Source organism: Geospiza fortis, unplaced genomic scaffold (genome assembly GCF_000277835.1).
Source record: "Geospiza fortis unplaced genomic scaffold, GeoFor_1.0 scaffold424, whole genome shotgun sequence".
In the NCBI taxonomy this organism is placed as follows: domain Eukaryota; kingdom Metazoa; phylum Chordata; class Aves; order Passeriformes; family Thraupidae; genus Geospiza; species Geospiza fortis.
This window is the reverse complement of record NW_005054354.1, coordinates 126781-149921: the sequence shown is the minus strand read 5'-3', so window position 1 is coordinate 149921 and position 23141 is coordinate 126781. Positions and strand designations below refer to the sequence as shown.

At 34.6% G+C, this 23141-nt stretch overlaps 1 protein-coding gene across 1 annotated transcript in view; it reads left to right on the top strand.

The window, feature by feature from the left end:
* The window catches only part of TBC1D22A (TBC1 domain family member 22A), a 165647-nt gene that overhangs the window by 117502 nt on the left and 25004 nt on the right, over positions 1-23141 (top strand). Inside the window, exon 13 of the mRNA XM_031059009.1 lies at positions 17140-17235. Coding sequence (XP_030914869.1) covers positions 17140-17235 — 96 coding nt within the window. The remainder of the gene's footprint in view (positions 1-17139; positions 17236-23141) is intronic.

The window sequence follows — 23141 nt, the reverse complement described above, 5'->3', positions numbered from 1 at the left end:
CTTCTCTTCCTTACATTACCAGGAAAGGGTGCTGCCAGAATACTATATACTAACATCTAGCACCATTGCAGATACAATTTTAGCTATATACTTTCCCTGGGAAGGTGTTTTGTAGAGCTTCATCCTGAGTTTTGATCTTTTTACAAGCATGATTGAGAGGTGCAGGAAACTATTTAACACATTCCTACTGGAAAAGTTGCAGTGTATGTCACTGGAGCAATGTAGTTTCTCAAGGAAACGTGATCAGTTGAGTCACTCATTAAGTTTTATTGCATCTCTGGTGTGCTGAGATGTCAGTTTGTGTTCTGAAAACAGTGTTCAGAAGCCTCATTCACTTGCCACATCAATGCCTTATTCCTGAGAAGAGGCACAAAAGTCATTCTCTGTTTCTCCAAGCTGGAGTTTATGCTGGCATACTTCACAGCAGAGAGGTTTCACTGTGTTCCTGTTCACTCTAAAATGGACTGTAGAGCGTGGTGCACTATTGAAATAATCAGCTTCTGGTCAAACACAAAGGCATTTCACAGTCTACAGCACCATCCTTCATCCCTTATGGAGCAGCATAGGAATTTAAATAAGCTCTCATGCAAGGAAGATTATTTCTTTTTGGTATAAACATTTTAAATGAAGGGAGAAAGTCAGAATATCTTAATGACTGTCAGGAAGTAGGAGCATAAACCCTTTGGGTTTGTGATTATGAAGTGTAAGTTTTAGAGAATTAATGGACTTGTAACTTAGTGTTGATTTAAAAGAGAATGTCCTACAAAAAGAATTAAGTTTTCTTAGCTTAGTTGATTCATTTTCTATGCCAGCTTTCTGATGTCTTTCCTCCTTTCAGTCATTCCATCTTACAGACTGCGTAGATTTTTCCCTACCATTGTGAAAATAAGTTTAGATTTAAATATTTAAAAAATATTTAGTAGAAATAAGCTTTTTGAGGAAAGACACTGCTTTATAGCTGGTCAGAAAGTGGAATTTATTATAATTAACTATTGAGATATAAATTTTTGAAAAACACTTTATAATGTATTTATTACTGAATATCACTAATATATGTGAGCTAGAAAAATGCACTCTTTATTTTTACTGCACTTTTTATTTTTCCTGACAAAAAACCCATAGCTTACTTCCATGGTGGAGTTTTGATGATGTATTTCAAATTACAAAAATAAAAACAAAAACCACTGATTTAGTCCAAAAAGCGATATTAAGTTATAAATGGCAGTTCAGTTGCTCTCCTGAGTTGTCTGATAGCTTTGTCAATATGGCAGTCTAGATTCTGGGGGCATATTTGCAGAGATTTCATATCAGGCTTATCTGCTTCTTTTGGCTAAAGCCATGTACACAACACTAAACAGTGCAGGGAGGAGACAGGCTGAGCTACCAAAAGATTCTACTTAGAATATCAACAATCATACATTTTTTTATATGACCTCTAGTTTTTGTCACTTTATTAAAATGATTGAGAACAAGTTTGTGTTTAGGTCCTTACTTCAGCAAAAATAAAATGTGCTTAAGAAGAACTGAGTATTAATAGATGAGACATTCTCTGTAGAAAATTCTGAGTTTTTCTCACTAGTAGCATAATTATTCCACTCATCCTTTTCGCCTGACAAATGGAACACAACTGCTGCCAGTTGTCTATTAATTGCATCCTTTTTATCAACTTCCAACTCTTTCTGTTAAACTGTGATATGCTCTATTTAGTATATTATTCTGTAGATTTGTTTCTTAGCATTCCCACTCACCAGACATTTATTTTTGTCATGCCTGTGTTTCTCTGCAAGAGTGAGGGAGTGTGCAAGAAGGTGTTGAGCAGTGTCAGATGAAGCTCATTGCTATTCCAGCAGCATGACTGCGCTCCTTTAGGAGGGCATTCAATCCTTGGCATTCATTCCCTCACACTGATGTGATAACAGAATAAAAGAGCTTTACAGCTGATTGAAGTCAAGTAGTAGAGCCATTGTAAAGGCTCACAAGAAGATTACTGATGAATACCATTACTGCTGGAGGTTGGACTGGCAATTGTGCATGTCCGTGCTTTCTTAAAGAGATTGAATAATGAAAGAGAGCATGTGGTAATAATTCTGAATTACCTATGCTGTCCTTTCCTAGAGGGAAGATATAGATGTCCATTGGACTTAAGAGTACTAAGAATTGTGTCATATATGTTTACCAAGCTCTGAGAAATCTTCATTTTTAAGTGGTAATTGGAGTTGTGGGTATATTAGTTCTCTGTTTTTGAATACCGGAATAAAGGAAATTGGGCATGATATTCTGCTTTAGTCTGGAGTCAAAAGGTGTTTGGCCACTTCAGGTATTAATGGAAATTCCATAGTTTTTCCCATCTTTCACACTACAATGTTCACGTTTTTCTTATGACAGGAGGCGGATTGAAGGCTTTGAATTTATTGCAGTACATGGAACAGTCTTTGCTTATAAATGAAACGGATGACTGAGATAAAATCAAAGGCTCTTCTGTGGTTTAGTTTGGCTGAATGTTTTTGAAACTAATATAGTTTGTGTCTGATTGTTTTTTTCCTGCAGAGAGGGAGTATATTGGAAAACATTACGTGAAATTCCCAGTCTGACTTATTTTTTCTGTTATGCTTTTAAGTAATGAAGGAATAGGAGATAAATAAAACTTTGCAAGAAGACTTTCATGTGCAAGAGAATAGTTCATAACTGCATGTACTAGCTCTGACAAGACCCTGGTTGCTCTATAAAACCTCAGGTTGGCCTTGGCCGTGGTTCAGTACATGACTATATGTGAGAGTGTGTTTCAAAAGGATGTCTGCAATCCAAACCAAACCACAGTAGCTATGCCATTCAGAAATTACTTTCTGAATCCTAGAAAACTCCTCAGAGCCTTCTCTGCCCTCTACAAGATTATTTTCATCAAACTCTGTTTACCTCCTGATCTTCCCATCAGTCTTTCTGGCTCTGGTTGGTGTTCTTTGCTGTAATTTTTCTCCTGGTGTTCACTGTGATCCCTGGAATTTTCAATTTGTCTGAAGGGAAGCTCCTAAGGGATCTCACTTTTCCTCTGGAGACATCATCCCGACCTCCTGTGTCTGTTTTTGGAAAGGAATACAACCCCCACAAACTGAAAGCAAAGAATAATCTTTTACAATACTCTTCAATTGGATCATGGTAAATATCCATAGGACTGCTGTACATTGGATCACATAACCTTTAATACATTTTCCATTGGTTTTGGTAGATTAGAACAATTGCATGTTATGATTATTTTTTGTCCTTTATCTGTCTTTGAGAACAATGGCAGAAGTTCCTTAGATTGTGTTGATATGTCTGAATGGAAAAGATATTATGAAAAGTAATAAATAGAAATTATGCCTCCAACTTCTATTTGCTCTGAATTTGTTTCGAATGGAACTTTTATGAAACACAATAAATAGTATTGAAAATGCAAGTTTTATATGTAGTGACTTAAGAAATATTATAATACCTTGAATAAGCTAGATAGATACAAGTAGCTATACAGGAGGTTTTTTGCATTCTAGACAGAAATTAATATTTTGGAGAGGAAACATGGTCTAGTCGACAGGACAATAGAGATAACAGTTGAAATAGCTATGCTTTCTTGCTTTTTCATTTAAATACAGTCAGTTTTTCTTTCTTTCTTACAAAAAGTTATGGATGAAAATTTCCAGATAATGTCACCTACTGTTTCCTTTCTGTAAAAGAAACTTTGTGGAAGTTTTATATAAATTATTAAATACAAATCAACTCAACAAAGACTGTATCCTTTGATTATCCTTTAATAGATTCTCTTGTTGCTGAAAAAAGTCTCATACATTGTGCTCAAAAGGGTCCACAAAACTAATAATGGCATTTTCATTATTGAGCCTTTAAATTCTAATAATCTTCCTGTTTGTTAATAAACAGGTTCTCTTCTTTCTAATGGAAGTCTTTCCTTGTTAGTAGTAATTTGTCAAGACTGTGGAAAATCAGTGTCTTAATTGGAGAGCAAATCAATCTGTCCTTACTGAGATGTATAAACAACTTTCATTGGTGATACTTCTTTAAGCCTTAAGTTGCAGACAGAGAAGAGTTGACTCTTCAGTATGTTTTAACTTTATTTTAATATTTCAGAAAAAAATATTTTTCTGGCAGTTATGTGCTTTGGTTTGTCTTCAAACAAGCCAACACCTGCTTTTTAGTAAAACATTTTCATAATTAAAAATACCAATTTTTTTCAGTTTTCCGTAAAATACAATTTGAAACGTTTTGTTTCATGATACTTTTGCAGTTAAATATTTAAATTCAGACTAAATGTTTGTATGATTGCAGCGTATTTATTTTCAAAGTTTTAAGTGTGATTATTAATATAATCTCTGAATATCTGCTATGTAAATTAGGTATATGGTAAAGATATTTTTGGTTTTCTGACTTGTAGTTTCTCTTCCTCTTTGGTATTGAGTCCCATTTCAGTACACATGCACTCTTCATAGCTTTTACTCTGTCTGGGCTATGACTTCTTTTTTTCTTATTTTTATTTTTGTTTTAAATTCTCTTTCTCTCGGGCTTGGTACCCGTTACGGAAACAGAACTCTGCTGCTTGGTTCCCTGTAGGCTCCCACTGAGCAGTGCTGACAACCTTTGCTTCCCACCTGTTTCCATAGTAGCAGCACCTTGTTGTTTTTGAGAAGTGATTATTAATTTGGTTTATTGTTTAGGTGTCCAGGGATGCAGTGAATTTTCACAGCCTTCAAAGGCTGGCCAAGCTTTAATGGGATAACATGGAAAATTAACAGCCCTTGGAATGTTCCTGACCCAGTCCTTGCTGTCTGAAAGTCATGTGGCAAATGCAGATTCTTGACTGGTGGCCAGGATCCATCTTCAGTGGCTCATCACTAGTCCTAAGAATTGTAAAACTTCTGGAATCAGTCAGTAGTTTGCCACCTCTGTTTATGTCACTGTGCCCGGGTGCCTGGCTTTGGGAATCTTTTCAGCATATAAATTCTCAGTATAACTTTGTGTGAGCTGATGCTTTGTTTTGCAGCTCATTTTGCACATTGCTTGTTTCAAACAAATTTCTTCCAGCTATGCACACTGTGCTGCTTCTGTTTTGGCTGGAATGAGCTACAGATGTTGTCAGTGTGTGGTGAGCTTCATCCTTCCATAGAGCCATTCTGTGATGGCAGAGATTTTATACCAGTAAGTTTTTAATGCTACCCTGAAAAATAAGGTGTGCAGAAATCAGTTTTCCAAAATGGTATTGCGTAATTGGTATTGATTAGCATAAAATCTCTGCTTTGGTTTCTTTTTGGTAAAGTATGTAATTGCATAAAATATATTTTATTTTTTATTTAATTTGTTTATATCATTTGCTATTTTGATATTGATTTAGGGTGTTTTGGAATCAAGAAATCACTATGTACACAAAGTAACAGTGTAAGCAGTGTTAAAAATCTTGTAGCTATGTACCAAAATAAGTTATATTTGCAGTTTACATTATTTGTGAGATGTGAGAACATTGACATTAACTTAAATTTATGCTTGAACATACAGCTTTATGTCCTTCTTTCCAGCATTTTGGGATATGTTAGTAAGATTTTAAAGTCTAAAGTTCAAAGTCTTCAGCCTTCATTGCTATAAGCAAAATAATGTGAAAAAAATATTATAAAGCTGAAGGACAGATACAGTTAACAATTACATTTTGATGCTACATCCTTTAATAAGTAAATATTTTAGTTCACACCTTGGGTAGAAAATATTTTGTTTGGTTTCTGTTTTAATTTTCTAGACACTGAGTTGTTACTGTGGAGCATATTTGTTTGTTTTTTTCACATTCATTTTGTTGATAAAATTCATCTTGAAGCCTGGCAGCATAATTTTTTTATGATTGCTTTTTTGTTGACTGTTACAGCTTAATAAGAGAGATTTAGAGAAAATTGCATGTAATTTTTTTCTTTTATAATAGTAAAAAATAAATCCAGAAAGTGCCATTTATAACCTCATTATGTACTCTTTTAAAGTCTTAAATAAAATAAATAAGTAAAATACTTCTGAAAATTTGGATAGATGCTTGGGAATCTAATGCAGTGTCCAGGCTGTTTCAGTGGGACTAGTCCCGCTGTCCTTTCAATGTATTAGGTTAGTATTTTTTAATAAAGGAACTTGCAGAAGTACTATTCTAGATGTTATACAGTGAATTTCAGCTAATGATTTTGTGTTTGGCCAAGAAAACCAGCCAGAAAGCTTTTATTTGAATCAAAGCTGTCCTCCTATTTTGAGCTGCTTAAGAGTAGGGGTCATGATTAGGGCACTCTTGTTTGCTTTGTCTTCTCTTGGAATTGTCTCAAGCTCCTGGAACTGAAGACTCAGTCCTTCCAGTGTCAGCATGGATTGGTGGAGCGTTGCTCACAAAAGCTGATGGAAGGAAAACAGCAAGTCACATTCATTGACAGCAGTAAGAGATTTGAGTACCTCAAACTTCAGTCTGGTGATGTCATGTCACACAGAAAAAACATGAAGCTGTGCAGGTTACATCAGGCTTTCAGTATGGAAAAAGCTGTTGAAAAGCAAGAGCTTTATAAGCCCTTGTGCTGTATTTGTCATGGAGTTAGGTTTTCTAAAAAAAAAAGCCAATGCATTATTGGTAATATTGGAATTAACAAAGTTGCATGTAGGTAGTAACACCCTAAAATTTGCCTTATTTTGTGCCACTTTTTTCTTCATTTACACTGCTACTGGATATTCCTGTAGGAGCTTTTCTAAGGAAGTGGTGCTAGGAAAGCATTGATGGTTAGTGTCTGATACACCTGAGATGGAGAAAAGTATAAAAGTGTTACTGTTGTAATAATCTCATAATTGATCAAGGCTCTTTAGGGTCAACATAAAAATTTTGGTTTTCAGAGATAAGAATAGTAGCATCAGAGGTAACCTCCAGAGAACCCTGATAAAGCAGATTGCAACAACTCTACAGGTGTTGCCATTCCCAATGAGTCTTTTGCTTTATGCTGCTGTCTTTAGTCAGTGGTCTGGTGTGAAGACTTATTATTAAAGCAGACTTTGTCTTGATCTGCAGTTGATTGTCAGCAGCTGAAGAAGATTTAAATCAAAGATCTTACCTTGATTCAGTGTCCTGAAAGATACATAAGCTGAGCAGGCTGTGGCATCTATGGAGTCATTTAGCATCCTCAGAACCATAGTGTTATTCACAGGAAATATTTTTGCTAAATCTAATGAAGGCAGTCATGTTTAGTAGATGTAGATGTAGTAGATGTAGTCTCTCATTCTGATCAGAGTTCAGCAAAGCTGCACCTGATCATCACTATTAATTCTTTGTGTGCTAAGCAGTTGGTGGATGGGAATAGAAGTGGTCTGAAGAGTAGTTTTTGGATTAGCTTGTTGAGTCTTTTGTACTAACAAAAGAAGCAGCTAGTCTTATTCATCCCAACAAGATCAAACTCCTGGTAATAGCTATCAAGTATTTAATGGGTTTAATTAAAATCCGTGCATTATTAACATTTCCAGCTGTGATATTGAGTGACTAGCAATTTTCAGATACTTGGAATGAGTAATGGTGTTGGCTTTTCAGTTGCTTTTGATACAAACCCTTTTATAAACCTGCAGTTTAGCACCATCATGACTATAGAACCTCTGTGCTGGATGGAGCTGAAGAGCTGTTGAGTAATGTTTTCAGATGTTGTGCTTTTCTTTAATCAGACAAGATGTTGCTGTATTCAGCAACTGTCTACTTTAGTTTCGTTGGCATTATTAGTTGGTTTTAATGGAAGTTGAATGAAATGTGAAGCATGCAGACCAAGGAATGTTGTAAGCAGTCACATGGTCACAAAAAGCTTGGTATAATTAAGTCATCATCACAAAGCAAGATTGAACATTCAGGCAAATTGCCATCCCTGAGTGGAGACTGATTCAGACAGTGTTGCTGTGCAATGAAAGTGTTTTCATGAATAAGGTTTTTGCAAGACAACAAATGAAAGAAAATAACAGTCCCAGCTATTTTCTAGCCTCTAATAGGAATAATGGTGATCAAAAATTAAGGATTTTGTTGCTTGTTTCTTGTTTTGTAGAATGTGATTTAATGTGGTTTAATGATGGGAGAAGGGGAAGCAGCCAGTGATATGTCTTGAGTATCTTGATAATGGTTATGCTGGAAAGTTGGATGATGTTCTTGACTCTGTGTTATAATTTAACTCTGTCATGCCTAAACTTCTTAGCTTGGAGAACAAGGAAGGAAGGTGATATCTCATGCTTATTACTAAATATATTTTTGGTATTTCTACTTATCATCGTAGTCAACAAGACCACCTATTAGAAAACACGTGACTGAACATGTGACATATTTGTTCATTCTCAGCTCTTATGGTGTGTTCCTTGAGAGAAAGAAAAAGTTTTGGAAATAGTTTGCTTGAAAATTTATTTGTTGTTATTATTAAGAAGAAATTAGGCTTTTCTTAGAACAGACAAGGTTCTGGTGTAAATGTCAATCTAATCAGAACTCTTCACAAAACTTTTACATTACATTGATGTAATCATCCCCCAATTTAAAGTAGGAATTTGGGGATTGTAGAGTTTTTATTTACTGAAAAAAAATTCAGCAATATCTTTATTGGATTGTTTAATATGCTTTTCTCAAATGACCTATAATATTTAATTTAACAGCTCATTGTAATCTGACCACCAGCTTTGTCCAGAAAGGCACATGAGAAGCTCTCTATATCTGGAAGTGACATATGAAGCCTAAAACATACTTCATGAGAGGATTTCTTTGAATTATGTGTTGGCAGTGTGTCAGTAAGCACTTTCTTGTTATTTGAGAAGTTGGAATTAGCAACCATTATTTTTTAATACTGTTAATACTTAGATTTTGCTTTAGTCTTTCAGTATAAATATGTGATATATATGTGTAGAGGTATCCTCACTAGGTTTTTCAGTTGTGAAATGGTAGACTAGCACTTACAACTTTCTGTAGGTCTGCCTTGAAGTATTAATTTGATAACTTTCATGAAAGCTAATAATATGATGAAGCCAAAGCCAATTAATTAAACAATGACACAACTATTATACAGCTATTTCAGATATTTGAAATCCATGGACTAAAAGCTCTAATGATTGTCTCAAGCATGTATTTCAGTATATTTGATAACCCATGAATATCTGCAGAAAAGGATGTCATTGTGTTCTTTTTAATGAACTAACAATTTCATACCAAAATTTCAGCAGTACCTCTGTTTAGAATAAAGGGCTACATGTAAATGAGGCTAGTGCAGAAATTATATTTAAACAATGCTGACAGTTCTTCTATTGTGCCCATTAATTAATTTCCCGGTATCGCTGTTCTCTGGGAATGAACTGTAAAAATAATTAAAATGATACATGAGGTAAATAATTCTGAAATTCAAAAGGTGAAATAGGGAATTAGTTTAGTAAATATTAGTCATACTGCTTATTTGTGCTCATTTGCCCTTTAAAAGCAGGTTGGTGAGGAAGTGTGGTCTAGTTTTGGTTCCCATGATCTGCTGAAGTTCTCACAGGTGGAAAAGTTGTCATATTCTTTTTTGATCGTGCTTGTGCAATTGTGCTTGTCCCTGTATCCAATCAGTAGTTTGCTTAAAGCAGGTTGGCATTTATGTAAAGATATTTTGCCTTGCAGCAAAGTACTTCAGAATCAAATCAGTTGCAGCTGATCATATTTACTAATGATCTGGATTTAGTTTGTACTTTTTAAGTTAAATCATACTTTTAAAGAAAATTCTGTGACTAAAAGCAGTGTTGATTTTAGTGTGGTACAGCTTTGCTTTTTTTCCCACCACATTTTTGGCCAACTAATTGCTGTCAAGTCTTGACTTGAGACAGAATTTGAGTGTTTAAGTACAAATTAAATTAGTGATTTCAGAGAGAACGAATGGGGTTTTAATTAGAAGGAAACTTCAAAACAAATTTCTTTCCAGCTGGACAGTCATGTCTGAATAAATGAAGCCCAGCCTTCAGCCTAGCTTAAAATATAAGAAGTTTTTGCGATACATATTCTTTCTATTATTGAATAGTGAAACAAAGATGAAATCTATATTTGGGTATCCCAAATGTGCATGCCTTTGAAAATATTTTGTCTGGACATTTTTAGTCAAATCTGCCGTGTAACCTGTTAAAAAAGAAATAGCCCACCAGTTTTAGCAAGTTTTTTCTGCGACTTCACTTATGCTGGGGAGGCACATAGTTGGTCACTTCTGGGTTTATCCCTATCTTATTGCTCCTCAGACTTTCCATTACAACTCAGTGCTTCCATAACTTCACACCTGCAGGAGGGAATTTAAATTTGGGTGGGGCAATCTCAGCAAATTAAAGATGCAAGGTGTATTTTCTGGGAAATAGCTAGAGAATTAAACTTTTCAAACCGAGGAAGTTTTTGAAAAGGCTGTTGGTAGTGTTGTCTTCTCATACGCTCTTACAGCTTGTGTGATCTGTCTGCCCAAGCCTTTTCTGAGGAAAAGACTCAGGACTAAGGTATGTAGGGAAGTATATGCTTCACCTTTATATACGTGAGAAACAGAATTAGTGTATGCTTGTATTTCATGCTGTTAGAAGAAGTAGATGACATAGTGGTGTTTGGTGTTAATGAGACAGAGATTCGCTACTTTGAGTCATTGCACTATATCATGGTTTGGGAAGATAATTAGGAACCATATTAATGGCTCTAACCTAAATAGTTTGTTTTTTAACACATCAGCTATGTGAACAAAGAAAATATAGCTGTAAGTAATCAACTGCTCTCTAAAACCTAAATAGTGTAAATTATCTATTGTTATTAATGTGGGCTTATAATGCTGTGTGGCTCCTACTTGTTAATGCACTGAAATCAACCTGGGAGAGTTTCATTAGTTCTTGCTGCTGCTTCTTCTGTTCTCATTGACAAACAAATTACTTGCAGAATGTAATTTTTTGTTCCTGCTAGAGGAACAAAATGTAAAATATGTATATTGGATTGGGGTTTTATATACAGCCCTCACTATTGTTATCTAAAAATCACAGTGGTTGATTTATTGCTGGCAGAATTCATAACCTCACATTGCCACATCCCTGTTTTGCTATGTTCTATGTAGTTATAACTGCTGGGTAAAATGAAAGTTGTCTGCCTTTTCAAAGTGTAGAAATTCAAAGCAGTAGATTAGTAATAGTTTCTCCAGCAAGTACAAAGAACAAGTCATGGTCACTCTTCACTACAGATAACAAGAGGCTTATTAACATGGGAAATTAGAGAAAAGAAATTATATTTTCTGGTAGACTCACTATCCCTAATGCTTCTATGTCTATCTAGGTTCTTTTCAAAATAATGTTAGAAATGAGTGTTGCAAAGTGTTTCCCTTGTGTAGAGTTCAGCATGTTCTTGCATTTGTATCCAAGGCATTTTTCAAGAAAACTGCTTTCCTCCACTTTCTTCTGTCAATATGCAATTCAGCAAGAAAAGGCTTTAAGGGAGCTGCATAAGAAGCTCCATTCCTTTGCTAAGATTTAGCAGCACTCCTGTGTGCAAAGGTAATAAACCACCACACAAGAGGAGGAAAAATAGCTGTAAAAGATGACAGTTCAGTGTTGGATGTGAAAGTGTTTGATTGAGTGAGAATCCACTTGACATCCTAGTCATGACTGAACTCTTTAAAAACTTCTTGGTGAAATCTTTAAAAGAACCAAATGAGAAACATTGATTTTTGCTTTCCACCGCAGTGTATTCTGGAAAAGTTAGGACAAAAAAGTCAAATACACACTTTGTTAGTTATTTTTTAAATCTATTTGAATTGACCATGTTAGCAAGTGAAGAGGACAATAATTTAAACTCCATTCTGAAAATACAAGGTCATGTGGAAATTTATATTAAAGATGCTTCATAAAACTAAATTATTAGTTGAAGAGTGCATAAATCGGGTAAATAGTAATTATCACTAGCATGCATTTATATTTGACATTGAGTCATAGTCTTAACATGAATTTTGCATGCCATATGGAGCATTCCAACAGGGCAAGGTATTGATCCAAAAAAATTCCAACAGTGGTCTGTGTTCTTTGTGGCTGGGATTTCACAGCAGAGGTTTATATCAGAAGTCATATTTTAGGAATTGTTGCCGTGTTGTTGGTGACTAGATCAGAGAAGCCAATGACTAAGTTGTTGTGAAAACTGATCTTCACCTCGTTTTCAGCATAAATTTGCCAAATCTAATGGAAGATTTTATGATAAGTATTTTTTTTGAACATGCCTAGCAGAAATAGAGAATGTGAACACAGTTCTTGTAACGTTTTTTTTTTTTTAATAGCTCTTCTATAAGGAATTTAGTGAACTCTAAGGGTTGAGATATTTGCATATTTTTTTGGCTGTGACAGATATTTCTAGCTTGATGTTGTGACCTGGAAATGTTACTTTCCATTAAAAATTTTCAAATGCTATGAAATGTGTTTGGATCAGATTTTCTTTTATGCAAAGATCAAACCTGCCTATAAATTTTCATGTTAATTGATGGGTGTTCACATTAGAAACAGCTGCTTGTAGGCCTTACCTATAGTTATGTTTTGTTTGTTTCTTTTGTTTTTTCAAAGCATAAAAGATCCAACTTTATTGCTACATTTATGGTAAGAATGGATTCAGCTTAGACAAGTGCTCTTGGTCACTTACTGCTTTTAGAATCATCCTCTTGGGAATAGACATAGTGAAGCAAAAACAATGATACAAGACAATCCAAAATATGCAAACACAGCAAAAGTGTTGTTAATAGGTATTTTTCCATATAACTGTAAAAATTTTTAACCTGTATAATGAATAAAATTAAAATTTTTAGCGCTTTTCAAATAATTGAAGTTTCATTTTATAACTGACTGGAAAACTGACAAGCAGAGAAGGTTATGATCCCACATAAGCTGGTAGGCTGCTGTGTACAATAAAAATAGTTGCAGTCTGCAAAGTATTCCAGTATCTTTTAGAATGCCAAGATTAAGGTGACTTCAATTCAGTGTTCTCTAAACTTGATTGTATTATTCTTTCACCATGGCTAATTATGTCATTTTAAGAAAGTGTTGACATGGTTTTTGTAGGGGAAAATCACACCTCACAAAGCTTGAGAGCCAGTGAACACATGTACCAGGCTGATGTAGAATATTGAAAACATTGAAGAGGGTTCTTCACTAAAGGTTATTAAAGAAGAAACACAGCTGTAGAATTCACGGGAATGCCCTTGTATGAATATTAATAACTGCCTGAAAGTTAGAAAACAAATATTAAGAACAAGCAGCCAAGTTTCAAAATTAAAGGAAATAACATGTCATTCTTTTGCAATTTGTCATGAGGCTTAAGCTCTTTCTGCTGAAGTGATAAAAAAGGGATAGAAGAGCAACTGAGACAGCAAAGTTTGCTGACAACACATGTTACTAAGGGTAGTAAAGGTGAGGGGCGGACAGCAAAGAATCACAGGACTTCATGTCTCTCTTAAATGTGTTAGCCTGACATAAATAACATGTGAAATATGGTGTGGACTAAATAAAGTGATATTGTGTGTTTGGACCAATTCTAGCTTTACAGGAATAACTGTGGGCTTCAAGGTAGCTTCCTACAGTAAAGCACAAGAGAAAAATACAAGCTCAGTAGCAGTCAAGAATAGAAAAATTAAAAAAAACCCCAGAGGTTTGGAATTACTGGGGAAAGGTAAGGAGAACAAAATATCACTCATAATGATGAGTTATGTTCTTTCTGCAACTTATATGCTATACACTGGTCAGGCCCTATTTCAAAATGAGAAAACTACGGGAAACTGGTTAAGAAGGCTGAGCAGAGGAGGTGGAACTGGTACGTGAGGAGCAGTGGAATAAGCAAAAGAGTTCAGTCTGCAAAAGAGAAAGAAACATAATGGATTGCAGAAAGTGAACAGGAAGTGATTCATACTCTTCCATTATCTGAACTATTTTGAATGAAACTAGCAGGTTTAAACCAGGCATGCTATATGGCATGCACTCGTGTTTTGGAATTCTTGTTCCAGGACTTGGTGATTTACCAAAAAGCTTGCAGTTGCAAATAGATTTCGGAAGTAAAGACAAATCCATTAACTCCTATTAAATGGACACATTCTGCAGCTTCTCTTAGGACATCTCTGAACATGAAACCTTTGAAACCTGGAGTGTTCTGGGGAGGTACTGCTGTATCTTGCACTCTTACACTCAGTCGTCTGCTGTTGGTCATTCCTGGTGAGAGGCTCATTACTGTCATGGACCTCTCTGGTGTGCTTCTGCTATGTTTCTTCTCAGACTGGAATTCTTGAGTCTGTGTTGACAGTGAATTGAGTCTGAACCTTGGAAGTCAAGGCTCCTGGCTGATCCAAAATGCAAAAGTTGGAGGAGCAGCCAACATATTCCACTGTTCATGTGTTGGCTTCTTTCTCTTTTTCTGCCATAGATTGCTTGGATATTTTGGTAAAAATTATTTAAATCTCTTTTCACCTAAACTATCTGCTCTTTGTAATGTGGTAGTGTCACCTTAGTTTTTTAAGATTTTGTAAGCCTTCTGATGTTGACATTCTTGTAGTGAACTTTCTCACACACTTTCTGTAAATAACTCATTGTTTTGCATTCCTTTATAAAAGAAGACAGTTGATAGATTGTTGGTTTGACCAGTGTCATTGGAGAGGTGTCACTGTCACCCTCCAATCTGCCGTCACTTTTGAAAAACTATAAATGTTAGAGTCAGAAAATAAACTTCCCTTTTTTCCTTCACCTTGAGAACAGTAGTGTGCTTGTGTTCTTTTGTGTCCTATAGTGACGTGGTAGAAATGGAGTTGCTTAAGGTTGCTTTATTCATGTGTAGTTATTGAGTGTTTGGAAGTCCTTGTGTCTGAGCTATTACTTGAGTAATGAAATGTGGTTTAATACCTAACCCTGACAAAATTTCATAGCTTTAATTATTCTGAGTACTTAAACAATAATCTTGTATTGTATACAAATACAAATATACAACAAAATTTGTAAATAAATACAAATATAATAGCATAAGGTATTACACTCCCTAAATGTTGAAGTATCCAGGGTGGAAGGCTGCTTAGACTAATCATTGACAAGACAATAATCAGTCTAGTCATACAACAAAATTTGCATTCTTTTGGTGGTTGTCTAATTCAAGAAGCTTGCAGTCCAAAGAATGTCTTTTTTTTTCAGCTGCAGAGGAGATCCAACATTTGCAGGGGAATGAGATACTTGTGATGTTAACAATCTAAATGATTTTTATTGATAATGACAGATGGTTCTTAGATAATGTGCTGAGAGTTGTCTGTAATATGTTCAGAATAAGTCCTCTGGAAGGTTGTACATCTGCCTTGAGATTTTTTTTCTGAAATATTTAAATCAAGGTCATTGTTTATAGTTGATTTTAAATGGCTTTTAGCTGGTAGCCTGCATTTCTGTACATTTAGAGATCAAACTGTTTGTAACTTCAAAAGCTACAAATGGAAAAGTGTAATAGGTATCAGGTGTTAGAAAAGGCAATTATGCATTAGCTGTTTTACTCAATTTCTAAAACTGTCTAAAACTGTCCATTGGAAATACTTTGTACCTAGACTTATCTCTGAAGCATGATGAATTTTTAAATCTGTAGGGGATATGCATTTTTTCTCTAATGAATTGCATTTTTAAGCCTATTTTGTGTCATTTAAAAGTGCTTCATTTGGAAGAAGCTTTTATTGGTGAAAAAAAACCAGCAAAATCACAAGACAAAGTGAAGATTTTTATACACGTCCAGATAATTTTTCTACAATTTCTTAAAAGTGTTTCCAAAAGTAGATAATTCTTATTTTCAGTTCCAAGTGCACTTTTAAACTTAAAAGCTTCCCTCCAAGTAGTTGGCATTGTCTCTTTTCTGGAACCTTACTGATTTGGTGGACCAGATGGTCTGTAGTTTCTGTAGCTGTTAACAAGGTGTTTTACAAACCTCTTGTAGCACACTCTGCTCTTTTATCAGTCAAGGATAGAGGAGAAGGAAAAGTAGTAGTAGAATATTTTTTCTTCATCACTTGTTGTAGCTGGGAAGTTTATTTATTGTACCAATTTTAAATACCATGTTGTTCTAGGTTAAATAGCAATGAAATAGGTATTTTATCACGTTATTCTTTATGTAAGAAATTGTTTCAGTTCACTGTACTTGAGCAGAACACTGTATATATATATATTCTAAAGAGTAAACTTCAATTTTGAAATGACCAGCAAAGAATATGAAAAAACTTGCTATATTTTTAGAGCACTATAATTAGATCATGTAAATTATATAGATATCAGCAATTAAATACACTTCCATTTGCCAGATTATGTAGTTTAATTTCATAATTATTATTTTCAAATTCTATTTTAATGAGATTTTACATAGCATTATTTCACAGTCATAACATTGGTAATTTAATATCATAATTATTTTTTTAGTCCTTAGTGGTATAGAAAATAAAATCTGAGATAATTTGATAATATGACCAAACTTAGTGATGTCTTTTAAAGACCTCATCACAAAATTTTCTCAACTCTTATGTGAAATTACAAAATACTAATTTCTAGGGGGAGTTTTATAAAGGGATGGAATCTGCTGACTCGAACCAGAACAGAAAGCTGCAGATCTGAATACAAATCTGTATATGTTTCATCTTATGAGTGAGTTTTCTTCCTATAGTGAAAGCATCTAATTCAGTTCAATATAATACAAGTTATTTTTATTTTTACAATGCCTAATAATTTCCTACATGAAAATTTACACTTAAAAAGCTACTGCTAGTAGAAGAGTTGACTTAATAATGGGGATGAAACATATGTTCACACTACAGTGTTGAGCTGGACAGTACAGTATTTCATACCAGATATAAACTAATGGATAACACCAGAAATGGAAAACACATCAGTAAAGAATGGATTTAAATATGAGAAATGGAAGCTGCCTCACTTCTGTCCCTGTTACAGATAATAGCAATGAATAGGTTTGGCATAGATTAAATGCAAGCATGTTTGTGATACAAAGAGAGACAGATGTGGCTGACATTTGTAGTTAGAAGTAAATGTCATAAAAATACACTTGGGGCATATGGTGATCAAAAGTATTATTATTTGTGTATTGAAAGGATGATCTATTTTTATTTTTTCTAGTCTGAACCAGAGGGTTTTTCTCACTTTCATTTGTACGTCTGTGCTGCCTTCCTTGTCAGGTGGAGGAAAGAGATCCTGGAGGAGAAAGATTTTCAAGTAAGTGAAAAGGATATTTTTCAAGCCCTGGGTGCCATTTCTTAGATTTACCTTCCTAACATTACTCTGGGGATGAATTTAAGACAAAACAGGAGCAGCAAGACTGACGATATCTTACTGTTAGAGTTGCTCCAAAACTGTTAGACCTAAAGTGATGGACTATAAGCAGTAGGAGATGTCTTTTCTTTGTCCATTCTGGAAAAAAATGCTGTTTTAACTGAGGCAGACTTTGAGAAGATGATTTCTGGGGACGCTGTTACCTTGGTATTTTGCAGAGATTTCTGAAAAGGTAAATTTTGTTAATCTTAAATGCATCACTGAAGAATTTATTTGTCATTTCTCATCTGTATAATATAACATTCTCTAACAGGGTCATGTTGATTCTTTCAAAAAAGCTGGACAAACAGTTTTAAGATAAGGAGCCTGTTTTTCATGAGGAAGTAAAAGGAATTCAGGCCCTTATGTTTCAAAACCTTATATTTTTTTCAGCAAAAAGCATATCAGGACCTTGTTTGTAAGAAATTTCAATATGGTAGATAGGCAGATCATTTGCATACATCCACAGAAGTCCAATTATTTTTGTGAACTGGTGACAGTTCACTTTCATAAAAATATTTATGTTGACTTTTACCCTGTGATACACATTGAATGCCTAAAATGCTTTAAAGTCTCGTTTGAAGGCTGAATGTGCATAGCCTGTGCTGCAAAGCCCCCACCATTGCCTACCAGGGGAAATGGCCCATTACCAGCTTATTTTCTCTCCAGCTGACTGAACTCTGTGGCCCTCTACAAATGAACCATTGTGCAAATTTGTGTATCACTTCAGTCTATTTTATCTTCATGAAAGGATTTATTCAGAGCTGTCATGGCCTGTCTTTGAAATGAATAAATCCCTAAGGGCACAACATAACAGCTTTAATTTCTACTACCTGCTAACACTGTCAGATTTTCTCAATTTATTGTACTTTGTCAAAATCATCTCTAATGTTGGTATCCATACCTCTCAATTACAATTGTTCACTGTTAATCCTCCCTATTAAATTGTTCATGTTGATTTCCCACACCAAAGGCCATAGTTTTCCTTTCTCTACCAAATCTATTACAACTATGCTTCAAGCGAATAATACCATGGTATAGTGCTATGAAGACTGGTTTTGTTCTCCTTACACACATTCAGATTTGTTTACTTATTTAATAGATAAGGTATTTCTGTATGGTTTAATTTCTTTATAGGCCGTGTGAACTAGAATATAAAGTACAGAAATCAGGAATACACTGGAATGCATTTATCACACTGCTTTGGATTGCTTACAACATGGAAATGCAGTTGGTAATTTTGAGGGTCTCTAGATCCATGCTAGTTTTATCACCATCATATGTTATCACTAAAAGCCTTGGCCTTCTTTATTGTGTAACATGACCTTTTAAAATGGCTGAACTAAAGTGTTATCAATTCTCTAAATGATACTTCTGTCCCACAGGCAAGAATAATATCCATTGTTCTTCTGCTTTGTTAATAATAGCTGTAGATCAGTGCCTAGTCTTCAAAGTAATAGGCACTTAAACTACATTGGAAAATTGGGGAGCTCAGTATGTGCTGTCTGGAGCACTCTGAGTGCATTGAATTCACATTATTGAGAAGTCACAGCTATAGCACGTTTTGTACAGAAGTGTTTTGTTCTGTAAACTGTATCAAGAACCACATGCATTCAGTCATTTCTCTTGCACATAGCGTGGCCTGTATCTGTTTTTCTGCATATGACAGGGATAAGGGAAGTCTCTCCTGTCAGTCAGAGGGCCTGGTTCTTTGCTCCTAGCTGTGAAAACTCCTGCTCTTCTTTTACATGTCTGCTTGACCTCTTTCAGTAGAAATACAGACCTCACAGGAATTTTAAGTTGGAATAATTTTCCGAGAACATCAGATGGGGCACTGTGCCAGAAGAGACACTGAACAGATTTTGAATGAAAGACCATTTTAAAAGGAATTGCTTATGCAATACTTTTATTCTCATTATTTGATGAAGTATACTATCAGTAATATTACAGACATGATGATGATAGAAAATACTCTTTGCTCTTAAGATACTTGTTTTCATTCTTTTAAGTATGTCTGAAACCAAGCAATCAGTAAAAGTATGATTTTTATTCTTCCTAATATGAACACATTAATTGACTCAGATACCAAATGTTCATTCCTCAATATTTCCTTATTACAGACTCACAATTTGTGTGATTGTAGTTTTGAGGACTTCTTTTGTGTATTTTGAAATGAAAGAAGTTGGGCTGGACTCACTATAGAGTGATACAACCTGAAAATTGCTTGGTATTTGGTTTATTTATATCTGTAGGATTAAATATTAGGATATTAAGGGAAATAAGTTTTGATAAGGGAAAGGGGGAAGAAATAATTGTTTCAACTCAGGCCTCCAAATGTTCAAATGTTCTTGTGTATATATTATATGTATATATTGTAGATGTACATGTATATACCTAAACAGGTGTATATGTAGACTTGGAACACAGGTGTATAAAACTGTTGATTTTTTTACATTGTAAGATGATAATCAAGTCACGATGATAGTTGTCCTCTTGAATCATTTGAACAAGTTATTGCTCTCGTGGCCATTTATTTGGTTAAGTACAAAATACCAGATTTTTTTTTCCTAGGAGTTTAAAGCTGCTTACATTTTGTCCTACTTATTCAGTAATCTTTCTGGTAAGCTACAATCCCATTTTGAAATTTGCTATTTAATGCAACGAGCTGTGTGATGCAATGCTGTGTAATGAGGATAAAAATTACTCCATTCAGCAATTTTTAAATTCCCCAGAGTCACTTTTTGATACCAGTGAAATTAAACTGACATGTTTTCAGGGAGATGTTTTAAATATTTTATGCCCATGTATAATACAAAGAATAACATTATGGAAAAGAGTTCTTTTAGTTTTCATTACAGCTCGTTATTCTCTCTTGGTTCTCACTTCTAGAGAGTCCTCTTTATCTAGATAGGGTGCCCCACAAGCCCGGGTACAGAGAGGGAATTTGGATAGCTCTGTTACTCTGTTCATAGCTCAGATCAGCAGTTTATACTTCACAGGTGGGGGAGCAGAGAACACAATGGCTAGGCAGTAAATGGCAGAAATTTTAATCCTGTTTTAGATTTTCCCTTGTGACCAGTGTCATGTCTTATACACTCAAACAGGTCATTCTTGGTTTCTGACATTTCTGTTCATGATGTGAATATTCTGTGTTAATTTCCTGGTTCCATACTAGTGTCAGACAAAAAAAAAAAAAAAGAAAAAAGCAGTAAGCTTAATATAAATAAAAATACTTTTTTTTTAATGTGATACACTATGCCTTTTGAATACAAAATGTGCCATTCATTTAGCTTAAGTATATAAGCTCAAGTAATTAAACATGCAAGTAATGAAAACCTTTCTATTCATCAGCATGTCTCAGACTTTGGCTTGCTGTTACTCATTTTCCTAACTACAGCCATAAATCCAAAATTCTCCTGAATTCTTGAGAGGTGTGGATAGCTGATGCTGTTAAGTGATAAAATATTCATGTATGATTTTGAACATATTTGGAATTAAAATATTAATAGAAAATATGGCTACTGAGTTGAAGTGTACAAGATATCTGAATGATTTTTACAGAAACTAGACTTCAGGGACTAGATTCAACTGTTGAACTAAATATAAGCTAATGGTAATTATAATTAAGTTAGTAATAGTTGAATTCATATAGGCTTATCTGTTAGACTTGTACTTTAAAGAAGTTATCATTTTGTTGACATAGCTGAGCGACAAAAATATATTCAGTATGTTGTAGTAAGGAATCTCTCTTGCAGATCTTTTCTGATTCATGATTTTAAGATACAGGCTTTTCTGTCTGTCTAAAAGACATTTTCACCCATGCTGTCACCAACTCACATCTTTATTACTGCATTGTCCTTTTCTTTGTCATTGACAAATGCATTTTTGCTCCAATTATATTCACCCAGACTGCAAAGAAGCTGTAAAGATAATTTTTCAGTCCATCATTTTTTCTTGCTTTCTTGCTCTGCATCTCCCTTATCTCCCTCTTTTCTAGAGCACCAAGGAAAACTTAGACACTTTCTCTTCTGAGTCCTTTAATGGACTCGTACTGACACCTTACATGGCATCTGAGATTCAGCAGTGAGATGCTGACTGCAATCTATCAGCCCGTGATGACAGCTTCATCACCCACCTGCACTCACAAGAAAGTAGCAGTGCTATCTCCCACTTTGCCAGCCTACTTAAATGGAGCACCTAATGCAGATATTCAGCTACTTTGCTCTAAGCCGTGCTAAGTTCTGCTTTTTTGCTATGCCCATAATAGATTTGACAGGTTGGCTTGAATCTGTTAGTAGCACTTAGAGTCACATTGATGAGTTTTGTGTTGTTTCTTTTTACTTTTCTGTGAATTTATTGTCTCTTGCTTTACACTTGAGCCATAAAATCTTCAGGATAGTGACTGTATTTTTTATTCTTGTTTATATCATATTTTAAGTAATGATTATTCAATTATTATTTTGTATATAGGAAGTAAGTTTTATTGACTTGTTTACCAAAATGAATGCACACACAATTGTATGTCTTGTTAGAATTTAGATAAATGCTGAATAACAAGATGCTTAGAAGACAAATTCATGTCTGCTGCCTATATAAGTAACGGGCTTTATTTTAAAAAGTTTTATAATAATGTCTTTCCTAGAAATTATGTACTGTAGAAACATGTCAGATATCAGAAATGTAATTTTGTACTATCTTTTTACACTCAACCACAGTAATATAGACTTCATTAGTCTTTTGTGATCTTTACACAGTTTAGGATGTAAATTTTTAAATTTTACTTTTTCTGCCTGAAAGTATGGTAAGGCTTACTTCATATCATATGAGGTGTAGCTAATAAATCTATTTTAATTTAGCTTCCTGGTATGTACTGTGCTAAAAAATTAATTTCCATTGCTCCTGCAGTAAAAAGAAATGTTCTCCAATTAAAGAAAAAAAATTATGTTTCTGAAAGGATTAGTTTTTTGAACAGAGTAGTGTTTGCCCTCCTTCTCTCTAAGCTCTATGATTAGATGATTTTGTGCCCTCATTTTTCTGTGGAAGCTAATAGAGTCTTTTTGGTGGATGTTCCAAAACTTGTAAAGAATTAAAAACTGTGAACATGGAGATCTTTTTAACTGTAAAGAGCCTGACTACTACCACTGCTGTGGTTTTATTCCCTGATGAGAGCATTTTTGGAGGATGTTCAATATATTGTAATGTGTTTCAAGAAACTGGCCGCTCTGCTATTTTAGAGTTCGAAAGTCATAGCTGGCAACCTAACGTGAGATCACTTCTTAATCTCTGAGTACTGGTAGCAGGCAGCTGGGATTCAACACTCTTGGATCATTTATGTTCAGAAGAGCCAATTTACAGTAATAACATTGCTGACTTCATTTTTGCACGCAGAGCTTAATGAACAGAGAATGATGTGAGTGGTAATAGTTTAACTGCTCTGTTATCAACCCTACTCAACTTTGTCAAAAGCTTCTGCATATTTTGATTGTCATGAATGTCTTGACTTGGTGAGGGTATTGCAAATTAAACAGAATGGTGCAAAGATGTTTTAGCATTCAGTCAGAAGTACAGGTTTTGTCCCACAGAAATTATTATTGCAAAATTTTAATATTGAACTGAAATGTTACAAATAGACTGTAGGTCATTCTTCTTTTAATACTGGTACTTGTCTAGTGCTAGGAGGAGAACTTGCCCTCTGTCTGGAAAGCTACTGGAAGATTCTGACCAGTTTAAATGGTACACCAAAAATGGCTTAAGAAGCATGAAAAATGAATTAAAAATTTAACTCTAGCCTCACTTATCTCTTGCTGTAT